At 34.7% G+C, this 22,640-nt stretch overlaps 2 protein-coding genes across 2 annotated transcripts in view; one reads left to right on the forward strand and one right to left on the reverse strand.

The window, feature by feature from the left end:
- LOC105194564 (neuronal acetylcholine receptor subunit alpha-7) overlaps positions 1-12,855 on the forward strand; it is a 197,586-nt gene extending 184,731 nt beyond the window's left edge. Inside the window, 5 exon segments of the mRNA XM_011159543.3 lie at positions 275-361; positions 1,038-1,147; positions 2,511-2,622; positions 2,822-3,222; positions 3,657-12,855. Of these exon segments, the coding sequence (XP_011157845.2) occupies positions 275-361; positions 1,038-1,147; positions 2,511-2,622; positions 2,822-3,222; positions 3,657-3,824 (878 nt within the window). The 3' untranslated portion in view covers positions 3,825-12,855.
- A 1,166-nt stretch (positions 12,856-14,021) lies between these two features.
- On the reverse strand, positions 14,022-21,213 carry LOC105194565 (acetylcholine receptor subunit beta-like 1). The gene is made up of 7 exons (XM_011159544.3): positions 20,800-21,213; positions 20,415-20,551; positions 20,127-20,281; positions 19,389-19,727; positions 18,877-19,254; positions 18,300-18,630; positions 14,022-18,201 (listed from the first exon to the last, which is right to left on the reverse strand). The coding sequence occupies exons 1-7, from the start codon at positions 20,855-20,857 to the stop codon at positions 18,037-18,039; spliced, it is 1,563 nt and encodes a 520-aa protein (XP_011157846.1). The 5' UTR covers positions 20,858-21,213; the 3' UTR covers positions 14,022-18,036.
- Between the last annotated feature and the right edge of the window lie 1,427 nt (positions 21,214-22,640).

Consider the following 22,640-nt stretch of genomic DNA (forward strand, 5'->3'; position numbering starts at 1 on the left):
TTAATCGAAACTAGAAATCAGTAAAATTGTATTACTCGTTCTCAAGAAGATATTTTCTCTTATAAATCTTTTTACATTAATTCCTCAAAGATTATAAATAGAAATGTAAAGAATACTCTCACTGCGTTTGATACGGCAAGATCAAAACTATCACACCTTCCTAGGGTACAGGCCAAAAATTAAAGAACCTTTATAGATTTGAAAGTACTTCGAGAACCGAGGATTCAACGCATTTGATTTAAACAATAATTAATCAAATAAATTTTTTTTGCAGGGGTAACCATTCTCCTGTCCCTTACTGTGTTCTTGAATATGGTTGCCGAAACAATGCCGGCGACGTCCGACGCCGTACCGCTTTTAGGTAAGCTTGTCTTAAATGATCTTCAATACAATTAATTTTTCCATGTAAGCAAACAGTGTGATTGATCATTTCCATTATAAACTATTGAAATAAATAAGGAGAGAAAAGAAAGATACGAGGATTTATTCGCATTCTTCTGAGACAATGCTCTTCAGTTAATGCTGTAATATTTGCAGAAAGCAAATGCAACCAATACTTTTTGCTTTAAAGTTGAAAAAATTCTACGATATTTTAATTATATGTTTTTAATATTACTTATTTTAATATATATATATATATATATATATATATATATATATATATATATATATATATATATATATTGATGCAATCTAATTATTTAATTCTAAACTATTCAATCATTCAAATAATATAATTTTTGGAAAAGTATAATTTATTTCATTAAACATAGATACATTTAAAAAAAATGTGAACTTAGAGTAATTTCTTAGAGTAATTTCACTAATTGCATTTAATATATAAATGTACAAAATGTATAAAATTTGTGCTTCTAAAAACCAAGATATTTAAAAAAAAGGATTAAGTTGGACAATATTAATGCACATTTGGCGAACATAGTAAGTTTCGAAATTTAAACTACTCTATTAATTGTTTGCCAATTTGGCTACTTTTAAACTATTCTTCTTCTAATACTTATTTATCCTGTGCTTTTCAGGGACGTATTTCAATTGCATCATGTTTATGGTGGCCAGTAGCGTGGTCAGCACGATCCTCATCTTGAACTATCATCATCGGAAGGCTGATTCCCATGAAATGGGTCGATGGGTAATTTCCTTTGATCAATATCAAAGCACTTAAGATAATACTACAATTGTGGCAACTTAATCGTCTTATCAGAATTGCAACACTAGAATTGCGTCAGTTAATTAATATCGTGAACACAATGAAACGCTGTAAATATAACTAATAACAAATTAATCTATAATTTTTTTGATGTTTATAAAATATGTATTTTGTTTTAAATTTTCATTTAAATTTAAGCAAAATTTATTGAGATACATGAGTTTTTAGCAGAGAAGTTAATGACAAATTTGTAAATAAAATAATAAAATGAAAACAATGACTGATTTTGTCGTCATTAAGTTAACCGGATAAAACAGAACATTAATATCCGGCAATGCAAAATTGGTATAAATCCACAATAAACTGCATTGAATTTGAAAATCGCTTTGGTTCGTTTGGCTAATTTCATTTCTTCTTCTATGTATATATATTTTTTAATTATTTCTAGAATCAATTGATTTTTAACCAATAATATTCTCTGAGTTTGACCAGTATTTATTATGACCAGTCAATTTTTAAATACTACTTTAAGTCGTCATCAACCAATTCACGTTTCTTAATTTAATCGTTAAGTTAAAATCATATTAGCATCTCAAGACATTAATTAAGACGATCTTAAAATAAGATTTGCCTATGAATATCAATCTATATCTTAGAAATGCACTGGCTAAACAACTTTTCAATGTTCTTTTTATTTGCACATGAAGTACGAAAATCACTTTCGTGAAACTTGATTTAATTCGTTAACGATGCTATGTGACTTCCGTATATATCGATAGATAATTATGGTTTTAATTAAAATGCAACGCGTCTCCGCCGAAACCGATACATCGCTCTCTTTTCATCATGGATAAATCAGGAATTTTATGGGCGAATAATTAAGGGCCACTCTGCCGAATGCGCGCCGCGGTAATAAATCATGTATAATCGAATTTTTCGCCGGCACGTTAATTAGAATGTAAATTTCGGAGATTGATTTCCCGCGCGATCAGATTTTCGCGAAACGAAACATACGCACTTAAGTTAAGTTAAATTAACAAATGTGAATTATTTTGAGCCACAAAGTGTTAAAAATTTTAGAAAAAAATGAAAAAGATAATAACACTTGTACAAATAATTTTCTTAAGCTTTATTTATTATCGTTAATTTAACAAATAATAGCATATTTATTATAATAATTATATTTTATATTACTATCAATATTTTGATCTAAAAAAAGAACTAATCAAGAATAAAAACTTTCCATAATTAGATGTGATTATTGTATGTATGTGTAAATATATAATTACTAGATAAATATTAGATACTAGACTATACTGTTAAATTTTTCTAAATTTTATTACAGGTTAGAATACTTTTCCTGTATTGGCTACCTCGCGTACTCCGTATGTCACGGCCAGGACAGGAGGAAGAAAAGGAAGCAGTACAAAAGTCTCAGAAACCATCTCCAGTGACAGGTAAAATGATTTTAAGTATAAACTTCAAATGCATTAAAATTGATCATATATTCGGAGAGTTAAATCGCTGACTAAAGAGTTGTTCGTGCAAAATATCTGCCATTATAATCATAATATAACCATATATAAGTTACTCCGTAACTTTTTTGGATTAACAGTCAAATTAACTATGACTTAATAATCTTTTCTCGAATGACAGGTGCGAGCAAGTCATACGGCGATCTGGAGCTGCACCAGAGGAGTAGTAAGTCCCTCTTGGCGAACGTCCTGGACCTGGATGACAACGCGCTGGCGTCTCACAACAACTTACTGAACAATGTGTACAGCACACCCGGACCTCATCACGCGCACGCGATGGGTCACGGCCACAGTCACATTCACACGACGCCTCATCATCATCACAGCCACGCACCTACGACGCCGCATCATCAGCACGCGACGCCGCTACCGCACTCATCGTATCCCGGCCATCAAATCTCGCATACGCCGCATCATCATCCACATCCGCAAGACGCGTCAACGCCGCAGGTCGAGACGATACTCCAGAACGCGTGCTTCTGTGCTCGTTACGAGCTTGTGTTAATCTTGAAGGAAATTAAGGTAATGATCCGATTTAACGAACTAAAAGATAAGTCTGAAGAATCTTCAGGTTTTTTCGGTATTTTTAATTTTATTAAATATTTTGTTAACTAGGAGAGATCGAAGATATACTTTCCAAATTCCGAAACTTTCAAAATCATTGAGTTGCCAAGTCCTTTGAACTCGAGGCTTTCGAGGTTCTAAGACCTTAAAGTTTCAAAACACCTAAAACCCAATAGCTTGTAAACTTTAACTTAGTAAAGCTTCAATATCTCTAAATCCCAAGATTGCAATGTTGCAAGATCCGAAAGGTATCAAAGTTCGAAAATCCAACTCGAAAATCTCACGTTCTAAAACTTCGAAACGGCGAAAGAAATGAAAAAAGATCAATGTTGATCGAAACCCTTTTCTTCCCAGAAATCCATTAATACAATAAAATTCCAATCTCGTTTTAGATAATAACGAATCAATTGAAGAGCGAGGATGAGAACACGAAGGTCACGAACGACTGGAAGTTCGCGGCGATGGTGATCGATAGGATGTGCCTAATCATTTTTACTCTGTTCACCATCATCGCTACCATCACCGTCCTGCTGTCAGCACCGCATATTATCGTCACGTGATTCAGAAAAGCCAGTCTGCCGCCGGTGGTTCCGGGGCTGACGAGGATTGCGTGCCGGACGCCGGCGCCGGCGTCGACGGACGCAGCTCGCGACGCTCTAACCGAGCGTCCGCCCTTAACCGGTTTCCGCCCGATCGGGTTTAAGGGTGTTCATCTTCGGGTTCGCACGCCGCTTCGTTTCGGAGACTTGCGCGTTAGGAAGAAAGCAATACTGGGAGTAACTTCGTTTCTTTATGATATACATAATAATACCAGTAAAAATGAAAATAATAATACTATCGATAATGAGGATAACGATAATAGTACTAATAATAATTACGTAATAGTAACGGTAAAACTTTATCGTATAATTATCCCACGAGGACGCCTTAGCGAAACACGTTGACACACCGTTTATAAACGGCGCGAGCACACGCGTGAAAACGAAGGACAACACGTTACACAGGGACACGCGGGATCAGAGCATACGCGAAGAGGATACACGTACACTGGTTTGTTACACGCATCCCTGAGAGCAGTCGATGTGACGAACACTTTGTACAGTTGAGATGGCACATTTTGACGAACGAGTCAAAATTAGTTAGTTCTATAAAAGATCCAATTACGAATTTTCATAGTCATAAGTATAACGATCGAATCGACAAAAGTATTCGACTCTGTCCTCCGCGACTACTACTTGGGGATGTAACCACACACACACACGTACACACACGCACGTAACATCATGCGAGAGCGATAATACGCACGGAACCGTGATTTGCCAATGAGTTTAAAAATACTTTTCTGCGGCCCAAGGTTAGTACGATATAGAAATCTTCGAATGTACCCGAGCATCAGTATATTGCTAGGTTTAAGAGATTCTTACGGCAGTCCAGACAAGTTTCGTAACGTTTCTACGAATCCGCATAAAGACTCGTAAAAATTCAAGAATCCCCAAAAGCATAAAATTTTGAAAAATATAAATTTCAAAGAATATGAAATTAAAATATACATGAAGAACATGAATATACAGTAGTGTGCTCAAAAAAAAAAACGCTGATATAAAATCAAAGTTTTCGACTGAGATTCTCGAGAATACGTAAACTGTAATATCCTAAAGAAATTCGGGAATTACTGAATGTCAGTTGATATTAGTTCTTGTTCACGACAAGATGTGGAAAGAAGCGCTCGAGAATGCCGGCGACAAATCCTTTTTGTCCGTACAAAACAAAGTGACGAAGGAGAAAAGAGAAAAAAAAAACAGCAAATAGGGATAAAAAAGACGAAGCGGGACAAGGGTTGGGCTTTAAAGGTAAAACGCACAGTTTACCCTTTCAGAATACACTCGATGAACTGCCAAGGTGATTCAAATAATGCCAGTGAATTTTTCTTATCCGTATCATTAGTATGTAAAAATCGACGACGACTTAATAAACGGGGGATTTGTATTACGATTTAGGTGGTGGTGAACATAAAATACTCTCTCGAGTAGGTCGCGAGAGAGAGAGAGAGAGAGAAAGAAAGAGAGATTATAGAAGGACACTACGGAAGAATGCAGAAATCGGACACAGGAGATAAATGCGAAGAATTGTGATTGTTCGATAACTTCCGCTGTGACAAATTCAGTTTCGAGTAATGTATTTTCCTTCATATCTGCAAGTTCGAATGTTCTGTTTCGTTATTAATCCGCATTCTCGTCACACATTTAGCCCTAACTTTTCTGATCCCTATTTCGCATTGGGATTGTGTAAATACTCTATGAACATGTGTATTAGGATATTAAACGGCTCTATATTTCGGAGAATCGGACAACTATAACTTTTCAACCTGACTGTCCGAGTTTCGTATAAATCATGAGACCAGGACAACCGAAATCTCGATCGCATTCTTTAATACGGTTTTCAAGTTTTGAATTTCAAACAGAACGGATATATTTTCCGTTGGATGTGTGCCGAGAAAACGGATCGTTATCTCTTACATCGCACGTATACGAGCTCTAGTACGCAGACGTACTTGCATTTTGTAGTACATACAAGTACTCGCGTACGTTTCATTGTCTGACGTATCAATCTTTTTCCTTCTCCGTAATGATACCATTACAGAAATCGTTATCGCGACAGCACTGTAACTTCTTTCCGACATTTAAGAATCGTTTCAGAGTGCTAAGGAAGCGTGGCGTTTTATTTCTCTTCTATTAGAAAAAGATGTGCAACTTGAATGTCTCTCGTTCTGTTACCTCGAAAGCACTGCGGCGCATTTCCTGAATATCGGCAGCTATATTAAAATTGAATATACTATGTAAAAAAAAAATTGACATTGCAATACTAAACATTACGATCAACGAGTGGATTCATCACGATGAATATTTTTTTTTGGTCCGCAAAAGAAAAACGATATAGGAAACATGACTTCACTTTTGAGTGCATACAAAAAAAATTTAACACTTGTCACGTTTCCCTGCTAATTCATGAGCCGCTCGAGAGCGTGGTGGAAAATTGCGGAAGCGACGGAGTCGATTAGTCACGCTAGGAAGAAGAAAAAGCAACGTGGGATGAGGACCGATAAAGAAAGAAAGTTGCTCTTGCTCACGGACAGACTCGTAGGCGGACGTCGTCTCGACGAGACATCAGGGAGACGAACTCAAGTCGTATCGTACATTTTTTGGCCATCGGCACTGGATACGCGACAACCAATCACGTTATCTTTTAAATACTATTATTAAAGTAATGAATCGTTGTTGATCATGTTGTATCGTGGATGGGATTACGTGTAGAAGTATAGTAAGAATACGATGTTTTTTGATCTCTAGTGCGCGGGAATAAACGACGAAGAGGAAGAAAAAATAAACATACTAAAAATCGCGTCGAATGTATTAAACTCGTGAGGGAGATAGAAATTTTTAGACGAGAGAAATGCGCGATTAATCATTATAAGTGTCAAATAGTTAAGGAGAAATCAAGGAAATAATTCATTATAAAAAAAAAAGGAATAAACATGTAGTTCGAGACATCGACGTTTTAATGCCGACACGATTGCCCTTTATGCGATAAACGTTAATAAGCGGCTCGATTAGCCTCTAATTGACTTGGCGAAATAATGACGTTACGCCTAGTCTTATGAACCAAATACATGCTGAACTGATCTAGTATTTTAGAACTAGAACAACCAATGCCAAAAAAATATAAACACATCGCGCTTTGGAAGTAGGAAGAAGAAAAAGAATAAAAAGAATTTTTATGTATTTGAAAAAATATATCTTTGATAATTTGAAATATAATTTTATTCTCTCTTCAACTCTTGTTTTATTTTCAAAAAATAATTTTTGCCAAATGTCATATTCTCATACAGAAATTATAATTCCTCAAAACAAGTTTTACATTATCAAATTTATTTCTACCAGTACATAAAAGCTATAATAAGCTTTTCAAACATTACAGTCTAGATAAGGAAACGTTTATCCTCCTACTTCCAGGCTACAAAGTGCCGATTATATCGTTTCCAAAGTTAATGATGTAAAATAGAAGTTTCTTAATGCCTTTGCAATTTTTGTCATTATAAGACGTCCCGTTATGTCATTTTTTTAATGTGCGTTTGCTGTAGTTCAAGTTGGTGGAAAAATTTATTAACAATAACGTTCTTTTAAATAAGAAGAAAAATGTAGCTAGATTTTACGTCTTGTTATCGTCAAGGTGTAGATTTTTTTCAAAATAACAAACATTTTTAAAAATAACAAACTGGATTATCTCATTGTTTCAATTAACATTAGAGGAAAATAATTTGATTGTTAGGGCTTCTTTTAATGAAGCCTTCGCTGCTTCGAATTTAACCGCGATTGTTATGTACGAAACGTAACGCGTATCAGGTCGGTTGCGATAAATTACGTCGCAAGTATAAAATTAATCTAGAAGAAGTGGTGGTATATGGATTGCGAGTCCTAGAACATTACGGGTATCAAAAAGTTGTTTTAGTAAACAACGCGTAATCTTAATGTAATCGAGATTTACCTATTAGATAGAAAAAAAAATAATTCGTACTGCGCGATACTGTACGATTGTACTTATTCTATAATTATACTTATAAATGTGCATTGTCACATATCGCATATGGGAATTCATGTTTAAGACAGAAAATTGCTCACTGTAATTTGTCACTAACAACCGCTGATTTATTTTCCTATAAATTAATTAGTATGTATACACACACATACTTGTTACAATCAAAGACAAGAATAATCATTCTTTCCTTTACGTGGAAATACCGAGAGTTTCTTCACGATAAAAATTAATGATAATGAAAATTGCGAGATATTCGGTATCTTAGGATAGTTTGCATCTAAAGAGAAAACTTGCAAAAATTAAAACTTAATTGATTTTTATATATAAAAGAAAATTGCAACACTATAGACAATTAACAGTTATTAAAATTCTGAAAAGAGCTTATAATAAAATTAGTATATCAAAATTTCAAACTTTTCAAAATCTCTTTCTCATAATGATGCAAACTCGCCTAATTTTACGATATATGAAATTCAAACGCTTACGATTAACATACGCAAATATTATACCACTTAATGCAGACTTTTTCCCGCGATTTCCGCAACAAAGAATTGTAAGGAAAGAATTATTGTCATGAATTCTTGCTGAGAATTTTCAAATCCGCATATAAGTGAGTTTTAAATTCAGGCGAAACGTGACGTGAAAAGTTTCCACCTCCTTGAACTCGATATGGACTCGATATTTTGAAGATAACGCAGCAAACGTACTCGAATGTATTGTGTGCGGTGTGATCCGTCGCTTTCACAATTGAAAATAATTTATTGAATAATCATAAATTTATTAAGCAGCAAAGATACATATAAAATAAGAAATATAGCGTTTTTGTTGTTTGGTTAATTTTTGGTCAATTTTATTATTAATATGTAAAAATCTTCAATTAACTTTACAAAGCAAAACAGTTCAACTCAATTGTTTTATATTTTCATATATATTATGTATATAAGTATTTACAAAACTAATAATTTAAATTGGCCAGATTGAAATACGTATATAATTACATGCGCGTGATCCAAGCTTCCTACAGTTGAATTTAAAGAATTAATAAGTTTTTTGTGCTTTATCGTTGTCTTCCGTATTATATTAATTCATCCATTCTATTAATTGTGAAAAGTAGGTGAAAGCGGCGGCAAACAATGAAATTTCCGTATAAACTGAACAATTTGAGAGAATTACTGAATAAGGAAAAAAGAGAGAGAGAGAAAGTGGGAAAGAAGAGGGGTAAGATAAGAGGCATTAATGTGACTTGCGCCTTTAAAATCGATAACTCAGCTTAATATGCGTGGGGCTGTTATATAAACTGTAATCTTGTAATAAAACAGAAATAATAATAATAATGATACCATTAGTGATAACGATTAACGATAATGGTAAATGATAATATTACTATTATTACTAATAATAACAATAATAATATTAAAACGTATTAGCTACAAGACTCTTCGCCTGTGTACGAAATGTTGAAATTTCCTTTCTACGACGTTGATATACGATTAAGTCGACTTCCGATCGCGAATCGAATCGTTCTTAATTAAGGAGTAGTTGTGGCGGACAGAGAGAAAAAGAGAGAGAAAGAGAAGCGGAGAAAAAAATTAATATACGAGTTAACTAAACGAAGGTTGATAGGCTTATAGGATATCGTAGTAGTGCAAGATGTACAGGGTGAAGACAAGAAAATTCGGCAGCGCGATAAGCGAGGATTTTTCGAACGTCTCGTCCACCGATCGACAAGCAAAGAATAATAGAAATAAGATCGAAAGCAGATCAAATGATATCGGCGAAATAATATCGAAAGCAGATCAAAGAATATCGGCATCGTGAGAACGCCAAATTATCAATTTGGAATCAATAATCCAGTCCTGAAATTTGACGATGAGCCTCGTTTCATCGAGCCGACGCAACACACTTCCGTCGTGATGTGGAAATTAACCCGTTATATCCAAACGTAAATTTTTCCTTCAGTTGTGTACAAATATCCTTAAGTAAAGTACTTCTGGACATACGGGCTATAACGAGTTAAGCCGTATGCAAGTTTCATAGCACTTTTAGCACGTTTCACTCGATTCTATCCATCACTCGAGCGTTTTAAGGACTTTACCTAAGGACTTACCGAATAGAAATAATTACGATTGCTCATCGATTATGCCTGTCGTTTACGTGTCAAGACAATCCCCCGATGACTCCAAGTGGCTGACGACGAAAACTGTACTTCTTGATATATGTAATACTACCTCTAATTAACGCGAGAAAGAAAGAGAGAGAGAGAGAATATTGACGGCATTCTGTCCGTCGAGTGTAACTTATCGTAAGGTCTATTATACTATAGCATGCCAAAGTCTTCCGCCATTAGTCGCCTAGTATAGCTGACGAGTTTTCTCGGTTGCAAAAGTTTTCGCGAGATTATCGTTGTAAAGATCGTCGAGTACTCGCGTGAACTTAACTTGATGACTCCCCCGTTTGCACCAATATCGCTCAAGGGGAATATAATCAAGGTTTCGATGAAAGTCGTTGCAACTGCTCGCGGCTGTTCAGCGTTAGTAGCTCGCTGTGATGTAAGTAGTTAAAGCTCTAGCGACAAACTCTAACACTTCTAGATCTAGCACTGAAACTAGCCGCACGACGGAAAACGAGAGGCGAAATGGTACGAGATCATCGAGAATCAATTGTGCTAATAATTCTCCATTCGAGGAGCCGATCACGTTACTTTATCTGTAAGCAAATGCACGTTTGTACCTGCATTCGTACATTTCGTACGAATTCGCAGAAATCGTGATCGTGTAAGAATTTAACAAAACAAAGATTAGATCAAATGAAATTTGCGACGCTTAAAAGTCAACATAAAATTATTGACTCACTGGCTATTACGTGGTCAACATATTTTATGACTTGCTCGATCCAATGGCGATGATCGGATCGACTATGGCAGTGCGTTTTTTGAACGCGCAAAGCTACAATTTTTCTGCTGACTTTTTCGAGACAGTGTGAATTTTTCATAATAAATTATTCACACGCACGCTTTCGATGGGAGTGCGACTTGGAAAAAGTGACACTAGCAAGGATGATTATCACTATACTTTGTTACATTCAGAATGCAGGGACCGAAGCGCCGAAACTTACGAAGAAAATATAGAAGCAATTACGCTTTCTACTTTTAAATAGTATGTCTGACTGAGGCGGGCAGCTTTGGATCGGTGGAGACGTTCGGAAGATCGGCGATCGCTTGCCCGTACTTATTAGACCGCTCTTTATACATACATGTATATAATACATATGCATGGATTATATATTATACATACGCGACAGAGGTTTAATTATATTGACGACAAGTAGCGTGTAAATCGTTGCTCGCGCTCAACCCCGTTGTTAAATTAAGCGAAACGAGATATCGTCCGCGTAGGATATTGCTGCTGGTTACACGAATCGCGTCGTTCTGCTTATCGATCACTGCATTAAATTCTTACAATAAATTTTTACGCATAAGGAGAAGTGATCCGACAGGGAGCGAAACGAAACGATTGCCGTAAAATGATGCTGCGTTACTATAAAAATTGTTATTATATTGTCAAAAAATATTGTATGTAAATCCTAATTGTAAATGGTACAAGTACTGAAATATTGCAAGCAAGCTTTTCTTTCAGATCGAATACAATAGCGGACTAACAGTTAACACAAAAGGCATTCTTCCGATATTCTTCCGTTTGGGAAGCCCACACGCGTCCAATCTCGGATCAAATCGCTCTTGATGGAACAATTGTACAGAGATATAGGATGTTTTCGGTATAAAACTACGCCATCGTATTCACGTTCGATGGCTCGTGGAGCCATCACGGCGGGATAGCAAAAGCAAAACGACGCTTTTCGTGCCATCGCACAGAGCGACGCGGATTTCGAGTGTCACGTTATCGCCATCGAAACGTTTTGCCGGCGCGGCTCGGGGCAAAGTTTTGCGTGTAAAAATTCCACTGTGCCATTGTTTGTAAAGCATTACAATGATCAATCATCCGGGTTGACCGGTCGATTAACGCGAGCAGGCGAAAGCGAGAAAACCAGGGAGAAAACAGAGTAATTAAGGTATGCTCGCGCGCGTATCTCTTTTTACAACGGTGGCGAATTAATTAATTAGATTAACTGATTAGGAGAAACGTAAGTTCAAGTGCCAAATTTTTAGCTAATCCTTAAAGCGTAAACGAGCGCGCTGTGAAGCGAACGTGTACGCGATAGGTCTGAATAGGAATGTAATTAACGCGAGGGGGAGATCAACGGCGGCTCGGAAGTAACACGTAAAATCAATTACGAATTAATTTGTTACGTGACTCAAGAAGAATCTGCGAAATGATTCCGCAAATTGTAGATTTTAGTGCTTCTCTCAGTTTCACTTTCACTATTTACATTGATTTACTAAACCGTGTCCTGAACAAAGTAACGAAAGCATTCTTTATTACTCTGCCAAAAGTTCGAGATAAGGAAACGGATATAATATAAAAAAAAAAACAAATCATTTATTAACGCCAGAAATGTAATGTAACGCTTTGATAAAAAGCAACCTAAAAACATAAAACGTTTGCAAGTGTAAACAAAAGTACGATTTTTTTTTCTTCAATATAGCTTTATATTTTTTCAAATTGCCCTATGCCCACAAACGTAGAATGCCACATATACGCAGATTTACTGCACGAAACCGCGGATGAGAGAGAAAACAAAATCCTGAGTTCGAGTCAAACGAGCATTACATATTTTGCGTCAGAATTTCACGGTGAACGCGTGACCGGTAGGAAAAAAATATATATATGTATAAAAAAGAGAACAGAGATAAGAAAAAACGCGTCACAGCCAACTGAATTTAAAAATGAATTTTTACAAAAGCAAAAGTGCACACAGTTATTTCCGGCAGGCAATACTCGTTTCCTTCCGTTTTGAATCCTCGCACAGCTAACTCATCACGCGCGATTTTACAGGAAGCCGCGTTGTTCTATCGAAAGAGGAAAAAACGATCAAAAAAAATAAAAAAATAAAAGAGAAACAGAGGAAATGAAAATTCGCGCTGGATGATTAGCGAAAAATAGCGAGAGAGAAATATAGTTTCTAAATTACCGCAAAAAAAGATAATGATAAACAAATAAATAATTAAAAGCGAAACTATTAAGCGCATGTACCACTAAACATAAACTATATATATTTAAACTATTGAATGCTAAAGTCATATTCGTAATAATGAATAAAAGAAAATGGTTAATAATCGATTAACTGAATATTAAAGCTAGCCTGTAATCAATAGCGACGTAGTTATACTCTGACAGTAATTATAGGGGTGATTCAAAGGTAGTCTATTAGCAGTTAGGGTCGAACTTTATCGAGATCACTTTCTCTCTAAACTAACAATGGAAAAAAAAGATGAAGTTACAACTTAATTATCTCTCGATGCTAACCTATTGAATTTAAAGGACGTTAAAAAGCCGCGCTGATGCGATTTAAAAAAAAACCGAAACTATGTAGAGCGCGATCTAACTCTCTTCATTACTTACCTATATCTTTATTCCTTATATACTTTTAAAAGAAGGAAATCGCCTCGTATTGTCCATTACACCAGTCATTAAGATCGACAATTAAGGTGCGCGTCATCGATCACAATCGAGAATGCGAGGGGAGAGAAGAGCGAGAATAAAAAAAAAAAATGTTACTCTTTCCATAGACTTTGGTGGAACGATGCAATTGAACTGAACTCACCCGATCTCACTTGACTTTTAATTATGCCTCCGATATAACAGCTTGGTCCGATAATAGTAAATCCATACCGGAGGAGATATAAGAGAGCGTGAATAAAAATTTGTTATATTTCTACGCTGGGCTCCTTTTCGAGGCAACGTTGATCGATATGAGAATCCCTGTTAACTGGTGAGCACTGTAATCGCCGCATTGTAATATTATTAACATTATTACGTTATTATGAAATTGTTGAAATAAATGAAATGAAAAGAACCGTCTTTCATTTCCCCTCTGTTTCCTTTTGGTTTATGCACGAGCATTTAATTTGTTGTAGTATTCTTATTAGGGATTTAAGAGTAGAAACGTTATTCCTCAATGCCTGTGTAAATACACAGAGTTGCAATATTCGGAACGTTACGCTGCAAAAGTATGATCGGTCGAGACATATAATAAACATGAAGGTATAAAATTCTCCATGATCTTTATTGATGCATTATTTCATTATAAAAAGGATTACTTAACTTTTATGTTAAATTTCTCTTTTACCTACCAACATACAGTAATGCACGAATATATAATCACTATGTTATTCATCATGCATAATAAAGTACAAACTTTTCGGCTCAACAATTTTTTCGTTTTTTTTTTTCGTTTTATGCGCAAAGTAAACTATAATACAGATTCGCTGATACGTGATCGTCTTCCTTTCCGCAGTAGATAAAAGATCGAGCTGAACTGTATAATCTCGTTTATTGTTATTGTTCATGTTAAATCGCATCCAATAAGTTAATCGAAACCTGACATGAGAGGGATGGAACAAAACGGAATATGCCCAGTGTGCTTGGTTTCTAAATTTTAATTATTGTATTTCTTTCCAGGAAGACACGACATGCGCTATCAATAAGTAATCGTATAATGGCATTGTATAACGACAAAACATTGATAAATCTGGATATACAAAAACTCTTCTTCAAATTCAATAAACTATTCACTAACCAAACTATATTGCAACGTGAATTCGTCTTACATATAAAATTCATAAGTCTAACAAATTTTATAAACACTAGACAAAACAGCCGCGTACTATGGGCGCATTACGAAGCTTATAATATCACATAATTTCATTACAAATTGAATATTACACTATTAACCTCTCAATACACATGGTCAAAATATGCGATCTCCGTAATGACAGCCGTTCACGAAATAAGCGCTGAATGAGAACCAATCAGCACCACGGAAAAGCGACAAAAATAAACTTTGAGAGATTTGAGTATCGATGCAATACACTTTTTCAGATATATATATGATGAAAATGTTTTTGATCAATTAACAAATATTTACAAATCGAGAAAAAGAACTCACTCTTTAAATAGGAATCCGTGTATTATTCACTAAAAAACAGAAAATAATCTGATTTCAATGATTTTTATACTTATAACAATATCAATTATAATTCACTATCTTTCAATGATTACACTCATCCAGAGTCTTAATCAGAGCATCCCTCTTTTAATCCGAATTACCGAAAAATAGTGAATAGTTAGTCACTGTTATAAGTATGGCACTGCAAATCAGTAAGATTTTCCTGATTCAGATTTAGAGAGTATATATCAAATTTATTTTAAAAATAAGGTAAACCTTTTGCATAAGTAAATTTGCTAAGATTAACGCAAGTAACTGTAAACAAGGACATTTTTATGTTATAGGATTTGCATCCTCTTACGCTGTTATTATCAAGCATCCTCATAAGTAAGTTTAAAATTATTTTACTATTTGCTTCAATAAATACAACAGTTGAATTATATGATAACAGATTCCGGTGCGTTTGAAGAAACTATTACAACTATGACATTAATATTTGTCAAACGGGATAATTGCTAATGCACGCAATGATTTCGCTTATTAAATTAAAAAATTCTATACGAGGTTGGTCAATTAACAACTGATGTAATCAAATAAATTATCACAATCTTTGGCTATAAAACTAAGAAAAAATGTATAAATACAACAAATTTTTACATATTAATACACTAAGAGATATTGTAAGAAATTATAGCTGAACCAAATTATAAAGAAATATAAAAGATTACATTTTTAGTTGTTTCATTGCTTGTAAAATCCTTGATATTTGACAGTCGACTGCAATCTTCTTCCGGACTGAACGTTCTTTATTAGAGGATACTTGACCGTTTAATGGTATCTCTGTATAATATACATATATGGTAAGCACGTCTATGACGCTCTATTAACGCATGGCGTTCTTATAACGAAGAATTGTGTTTCCTAATATGCGCATAATTTTTGGCGCAAAACATTAGCTCATATTCTCATTCCGCATTTAACTAAGCCTGGTTATTTGTTTGTAGTTAATTTAATAACTTTTCATTCATTAAAATACAATTTCTTATATAAATTCCATATAAGTGACAAAAAAACAATAACAAAAATTTCACTGCATGTTTATAACTAAAGCAAAGATATTTGTTAATTAAGAAAATAAATTAACTGCAAAATGTGCAGTTAAAAAGAAACACTTAAATTATGTATACATTTAAGTGTAATGTATTAAGTAATATTGAATACTTTACACATATAGCGATGTCTTTATAAATACGATATGAGAGTATGAGTTATTTTTTTAGAAAGACCAATCAAATCAAAGTACACTTTCAAAATACAATTTTTGTTTGCAGCCAATAAAGATACAATCGATTTCCTTACTGGATAGATTTATGTATATAAATGTGTATATATAAATGTGTGTATGTGTATGTGTTTTAAATATTATTGTTAAAGATACCTTGAGTTGGATTGGTCTTCCGAGCGTCTCGAAGGTCACTGATTGGATACAAGCGTATCGCATCGCAATTAATTCAATTTATAACGTCTCGTGTTCGTAAGTGAAATTTGTCACTATGAGCGCGTTCGTATGTCTGACGACTGTGTCAAAATCTCGATGACGCGATTCGATATTTATGATCAGTGCCATGAATTACGATGTGACGACTTGCACGATTATTATAAAAATTATTTCAAATTTATATCTAAAACGTTATCTCGATTGACTCTGCATAACCATTCGTATGGATGCGCGCGCGTCACATAAAGAACGTTTCGGTCTTAACTTATGGGGAGATTTATAACTTTGATATCGAGAATTTGATCGATTTGGTTGAAGCTGATCGCTAAAATTATCGAGAGATTAAATACAAGACTGTTTTCTCTCACGCATTTAACACTAGCGTACATAGATGTCAAACGCGCATATATAATGTACAGTAATTTAAACACAAAGAAAGGGAACTATATTAAATGCATTAATAAATTGTGATCTCAAATTATAATCCTAGAAAAATACGCTATGATCTTACATAATTTTTAATGTTAAACGTGAATTCCTGTAAGTCTGAGTTACTTTATGATAAATAATTTTCTCGTTTTATATATTTTTCTAACTTACCAGACTATTAGATTATTTGTATTTTCTAATTAAGAGATATCGATAAGTTGACTAAACAGGTTTGTGCGTACCATTGTTATATTAATATATTAACAATAATTTTGCCAAAGTACCAATAACTAATTCCGTATTTTTCTATATACGATATATAATATAACTACACAAGCGGATTTCATCGTTTAACATTAAGTGTGTTATGTGGTAACTACACTTTTAAAGGAGCAATCATGGTATTTCCAATAATACTCATAATTATTATACTAAATGTCGTATATCAGTACGTTTTACGAAATAAATTAAATCAAATTCTATTTAGCAGAAGTTTATCCAATTTATAAGTATTAAAATTATTCGCAATAATCATCTAAACAAACTCTCTAAACTTTAAACAAGTTCTTAATTTGAAAATCATAATATTAAAGTGAAATGTCTTTGTAGCTAAGAAAATATTATCATGTCAAAATTATTAAGTTGGCAAGTAACACGCTATAATATGGCTTCTTGTATGTAAAAACCTTGGAAATACTTATTTCTTCGGCAAAATGAAGAATGAGAATCATTCGATAGTCATTTCGTAAACCCTTCGTCTAAGCGTGTCGCAATGGAACTACCGGAAGTTAATGGCATCGGGGAAGACAATAATCGCAGAGGCAACCATGATTAACACTAGTGGAATTATTATCTACATAATGTATGCCACACATTTCGATCGTTCGAGTTTCGTCAGTTGGGGGAGCTTACAAATCGAATTTTACAATCTTACAATTGCACAAAAACGAAATATGTGTGTACAGTGGCAGAAGATTGTATTGACACTTTCATTAAATAAATTTGTACTTCACACACATGAGATTTCATAAAAGTCTAGGTATAAAAAATAATTACTCGTTGAGTTGCAAGCGTTTCACGCTTAAAATTGAAACGACAAACTTATTCACATGACATTATGAAAAAGACGAAATGAGAACGGTCTGATGGCATATTGTTTGTGATTGCTCTTCGTTGGGGTAATCGGTCTATTTTCCGCGATAAATTTCTATAATACGATCCTGGTCCACATACTCAAAAATATGAGGCGCGTCCATTAGGATCCCAACGGTACCCGCGGTCGTCACTATAAAGAATATATAAAGTTGCAGTCGATCGATCACCATTGCGACGTATTTCCAATCCTCCCTTGTCTGTAAGAGTGAGTTATCGAAAAGAGAATATTTAAAGAAGCAATTATATATTATCTAAGAGTGTGTTTTTATCTGCGCAAAAGAACTGCTAGACTCACCTGTATATACAAATCCTCATTCCTGAGATGCTCTGCAATAAACTCCACGGCCTCGGTGGCCTTGCTGGCTTCGGGGCTGAGCAACACTGAATCCGAACTCTCGGATCCTCTTCTATCGCCCATGCCCTCCCCTGCTCCAGCACCACTGGAGCTGCTCGTTGTGTGATGAACCTTACGATTAATCTTGCAATTTGGATGATGCAGATCGGACAGCTCCATCACCTCCATTTTCGATTTTGCTAGAGAGGCTGGCAGATGCTTCGGCACCTCGGTCGGACTTCCCGAGTATGTAGAAGCTGGCAGTGTTACATTTGGTATCTCCATCATCCATCTAACGAAAAATAATACTCGTTTACTCGATTTGCATTTAGTGAAAATAAATTGAAAATTTTTACAATATTTTAGCATCATGTTTAATTAATTAAAATTTGTATTATATATATTTGTACCATAATATGTAATTATCTTTCATCTTAGATTATTATTACTGATAAAGTACAACTATATTATATTTGCGAATTACTTTAATTAATAATATCTTTTATTAATTTATACCTCAAGAAGAAAATTTTTATACCTCAACCGTGTCTTCTTTGGTCGTTTCATTAACAAGATCGCTGGTAGATATTTAAGAAAGACCTTGCGTATGAGTTGAGGCATCCTATGGGTCCTCGGCCCTCGGAAGTTCCAGTTGATGATGATAACAGTCACAAGGATACTGACGGTATTCATGATGAAAGTAAACAGTAGATATTTGGCTATTAATGGCAGCACCAGCGAAGTTGGTGGTAAAATTTTGCTGACTAACAGAAGGAACACGACCAGTGATAGAAGAATACTAATGCCCAAAGTGACTTTCTCACCGGCCTCCGCCGGAAGGTAGAAAACGAGCACGCAGAGAAAAGAGATCAGAACTGTCGGCAGTATCAAGTTTACCGTGTAGAAAAGTGTCTTCCTGCAAAAACGGTTTGTGCAACTCAGTAATGTAGGATTATTATATAATTAAATCTTGCATTATAATCATAAAATATAGAAGTTGTAATTAATGTTGAAGGTGGAATTGGTAAAGATTGGAAGTGAAGTACTCACCTGCGGATAATTATGTAGAAAGTGATGTCCGTCTCTGTGGGAAAATCACCTTGATAAGTGTTGAGATACGCTGGCACGCTGATAATGTCCCATGTGCCGCTCTTCCAATAGTCAGACAAATCGACGAAGTTCTTATCGTTGTAAAGCGCGAGAGAGACTTGGTCTCCATTGAAAGTCCATGAGCCGAACTTCATAATGCACGTTTGCTGATCGAAAGGAAAATATGTTACATCGATAGTACACGAGCTTTGATAAATTGCTGGCGGCACCCAGAGCACCTCGCCGTTCGGGTATATCAGCACGTTGCTTTTGTAACGAACTTCATAATTGCCGTCGGCGCTAGAAACAAAGTAAATATAATTATTATAAACACAATTCAATCAAAAACGTATATGTAAAAATTTATGTGACTAATTAAAAAATAAAAATTTTAATTACCCGATCGCCGAGAACTGTTTAATCTTTGACCAAAAAGTTAAAAAATAAAAACTATTATTTTATATTTGCAGCTAACTAAAATAATTTTAAAATAATAATCCAATGTTAATAATAATATAAAATTAAATGTTAATAATGAAGTATACAATATATTTTTTTCTATAAAGATATTTTTTATAAAAACACTTTTTATGTTGACACATAAAAAGTGATATGAGCGATTAAACAATTCATATACAATCAATAATTTTTTTATTCTTATTAAAAAGTGTGCAAATAGATTTTCTAATATATTCATACTTATTAAATAGGACTATATCTGGTTTCCAAACTTTGTCAGGTGGTAATCTGAGGACACCAATACCACCATAATCAGCCTCGTCCCACTGCAACTGATAGTCCATCCATACAAATCTCAACCATACGTTCGATTTCATAATCTGATTTTTTTCATTCTGAAAAATTTTAAAAATTTTATATGACTGACAAAAATTTCGTTCAAGTTTAACTATATAATTTAAATGTGCACAATTTTCACCATCATTTAACTAATTCGCGCAAAAATAAAACAAAGCAAGGAAATCTTACCACATTGATCAGTTGCACGAAGGCGAGGCCAAATCTCACGTGCACTTTCTCCGTCATATTTTGCACTGGTCGGATGAGCTTATTGTATCCTCTGAACAAATCTCGTACCAGTCTCTCTTCATCTTCGGAGCACAAACCTGCAAATAAGGCGATTGACGGTATTAACGGAAACGTATGATCTGCGAAATCCTGAATCGCGTGAGATAAACCGCGTAAATTATAAACTCGCACGCCGCCTCCTTTCGTCGGCACGCACTCCACTTTTTTTCTCTTTCTCTCAGATATGTCGAAAAAAATATTAGTTACACCTATTCGAACGCCGCACTTGTTCTACGGCGCGCGAGTTTCTCAAGCTTCATTCCGTCGCTCCGGAAACGGGCCTTACCGACGCACAGAATCGCCGAGATCAGGAATAGTCGCACCAGACGCAGGCAAAAATACATTTTGGGCGGGTTCGTTGTGGGGTTGTGGTCCCACCCGAACGCTCGAACGCGCCGCGAGCACAGTCGCCACCACCACCCGTTCCTCCACCGCCACTACCACGGATCAATATAGAAGCGCAGACGCTGGCGAATAATTGCATTTCCTTCCTTGCAACCCGACACACCGAACCCACTCTTGTCGAGCAGTTGCGATCCTCGTCATTGTGCACCCTCACAATCTCCGAAGATTTATCGTCGAAGACATTCGGCTGAAATTGCCGAACGATCACTCAGCAAACGGGAATGTTGTCAGGGGGTCGCGGAGAAACACCATCGGGTAGCGAGATTTTCAACGTGCCAAAGCAGACTGAGCTACCCCTCGAAGGGTTGGCAGCTAGGGGTGGTTGGCTGTTCTTGCAACGGACGCGCTGCTTTACCGAGGGATTCTGGACAAGTCACGGAGAATAGAGTTGCATATAGAGAGGAATATTTGAATTCAAAGTTGATTTTTGGACCTTGTTGACATAATTTTTATAAAAAACTCTCTCTTTTTCAGCAAAATAATTATATTTAACATTTTACGAAAAAGAAAACAAGTATTTTGCAAAATAATTTGTGTTTTTAGAAAAAGAAAAAAAGAATCAATATTAATTAAATCCGTCTATAACATGTTTAATAATTCTTGTTGCATTAATAATATACGATAATATACATATAGGTTTTTCAGTGTTGTTCTTATTAATTATAAAATTTGTACTAACAAAAATACATTATTGATGCATTACTAATTTTGATGAATAATTAATATTAACATATTATTAATATATTTCGTAATTTTCTATATTACGATACGAAGATCTAGCCTTATATATAATAATTATTATACACGAGTCTTTTACGAAATATCTTTTGAGATCATTTTCTAATTGGCTAAAATTTTCTATCGTACATTTTGTGTGACGCATGAATGTTCAACCCTGTATACTTTGAAACTTGTACAGGGAACTCTATACCGAAGCTGCAATTATGAATTATCTATTAGTTTCCTAACTTTTCGGTGACGTTATAGGCCGCGTTGCAGCAAAACGGCAATATTACGCACAAGTTCGAAATTGTTTAGAAAACGTGCGTCTATTCGAGAAAGTTTCCTTACGCACGATTATTATTATACTAACGCAAATGTACAACGCGATATTCGTAATATGAACGTGTATAATCATCTACTACCGTAATATATAATCAATGTTTTCCGTAAGAAATTTAAAAGTCCCAACTTGCGGCTTTTGCAGAGTTTTCTAAATTGAATTTTAAATTTATTGTCATTTACATTTCTATTAGCTCGTTACTCATGCATTACCTTTTTATAGAACGCGATAATCGGATGGAACCTGGCGCAGAGGCCACAAAAGTGCAGCGATTTTATAATGATAATCAAAGAGATTTTGGGTAAACCCCGTAAAGAAATGTATTAAGGATGGCCTAATGTAACATGAGGTCCCGATTATTATTTATTAGGAATGCCCTAAGAAAGGTTTTTTTTTATTTTTATCTAATAAGATCCTTATTAGAATTCAATAAGAAAGTTTTAACTGTATAAATACTTATTTGGGTTCACTTATAAATTCCCGATCATTATTTATTAAGGTTGCCCTAAGTAAGGTTTTCTTATTTTTATTTAATAAACCCTTATTAGAATTCAATAAGGAAGTTTTAATTGCATAAATACTTATTTATTAGGGTACACTTATAAGGTTCTGATTATTACTTATTAAGGATACTTTAAAAGTTTCTTTATTTTTATCTA

Source organism: Solenopsis invicta, chromosome 2 (genome assembly GCF_016802725.1).
Source record: "Solenopsis invicta isolate M01_SB chromosome 2, UNIL_Sinv_3.0, whole genome shotgun sequence".
Lineage (NCBI taxonomy): Eukaryota > Metazoa > Arthropoda > Insecta > Hymenoptera > Formicidae > Solenopsis > Solenopsis invicta.

Excerpts from the sequence above, each read along its gene's own strand:
- LOC105194565 (XM_011159544.3), bottom strand. The coding sequence starts at position 20,857 with ATGTATTTTTGCCTGCGTCTGGTGCGACTATTCCTGATCTCGGCGATT. Across the intron at positions 19,255-19,388 it reads TTCTACATAATTATCCGCAG|GAAGACACTTTTCTACACGG; the intron begins GTGAGTACTTCA and ends CCGTTTTTGCAG. Across the intron at positions 18,202-18,299 it reads ATGAGGATTTGTATATACAG|ACAAGGGAGGATTGGAAATA; the intron begins GTGAGTCTAGCA and ends TCACTCTTACAG.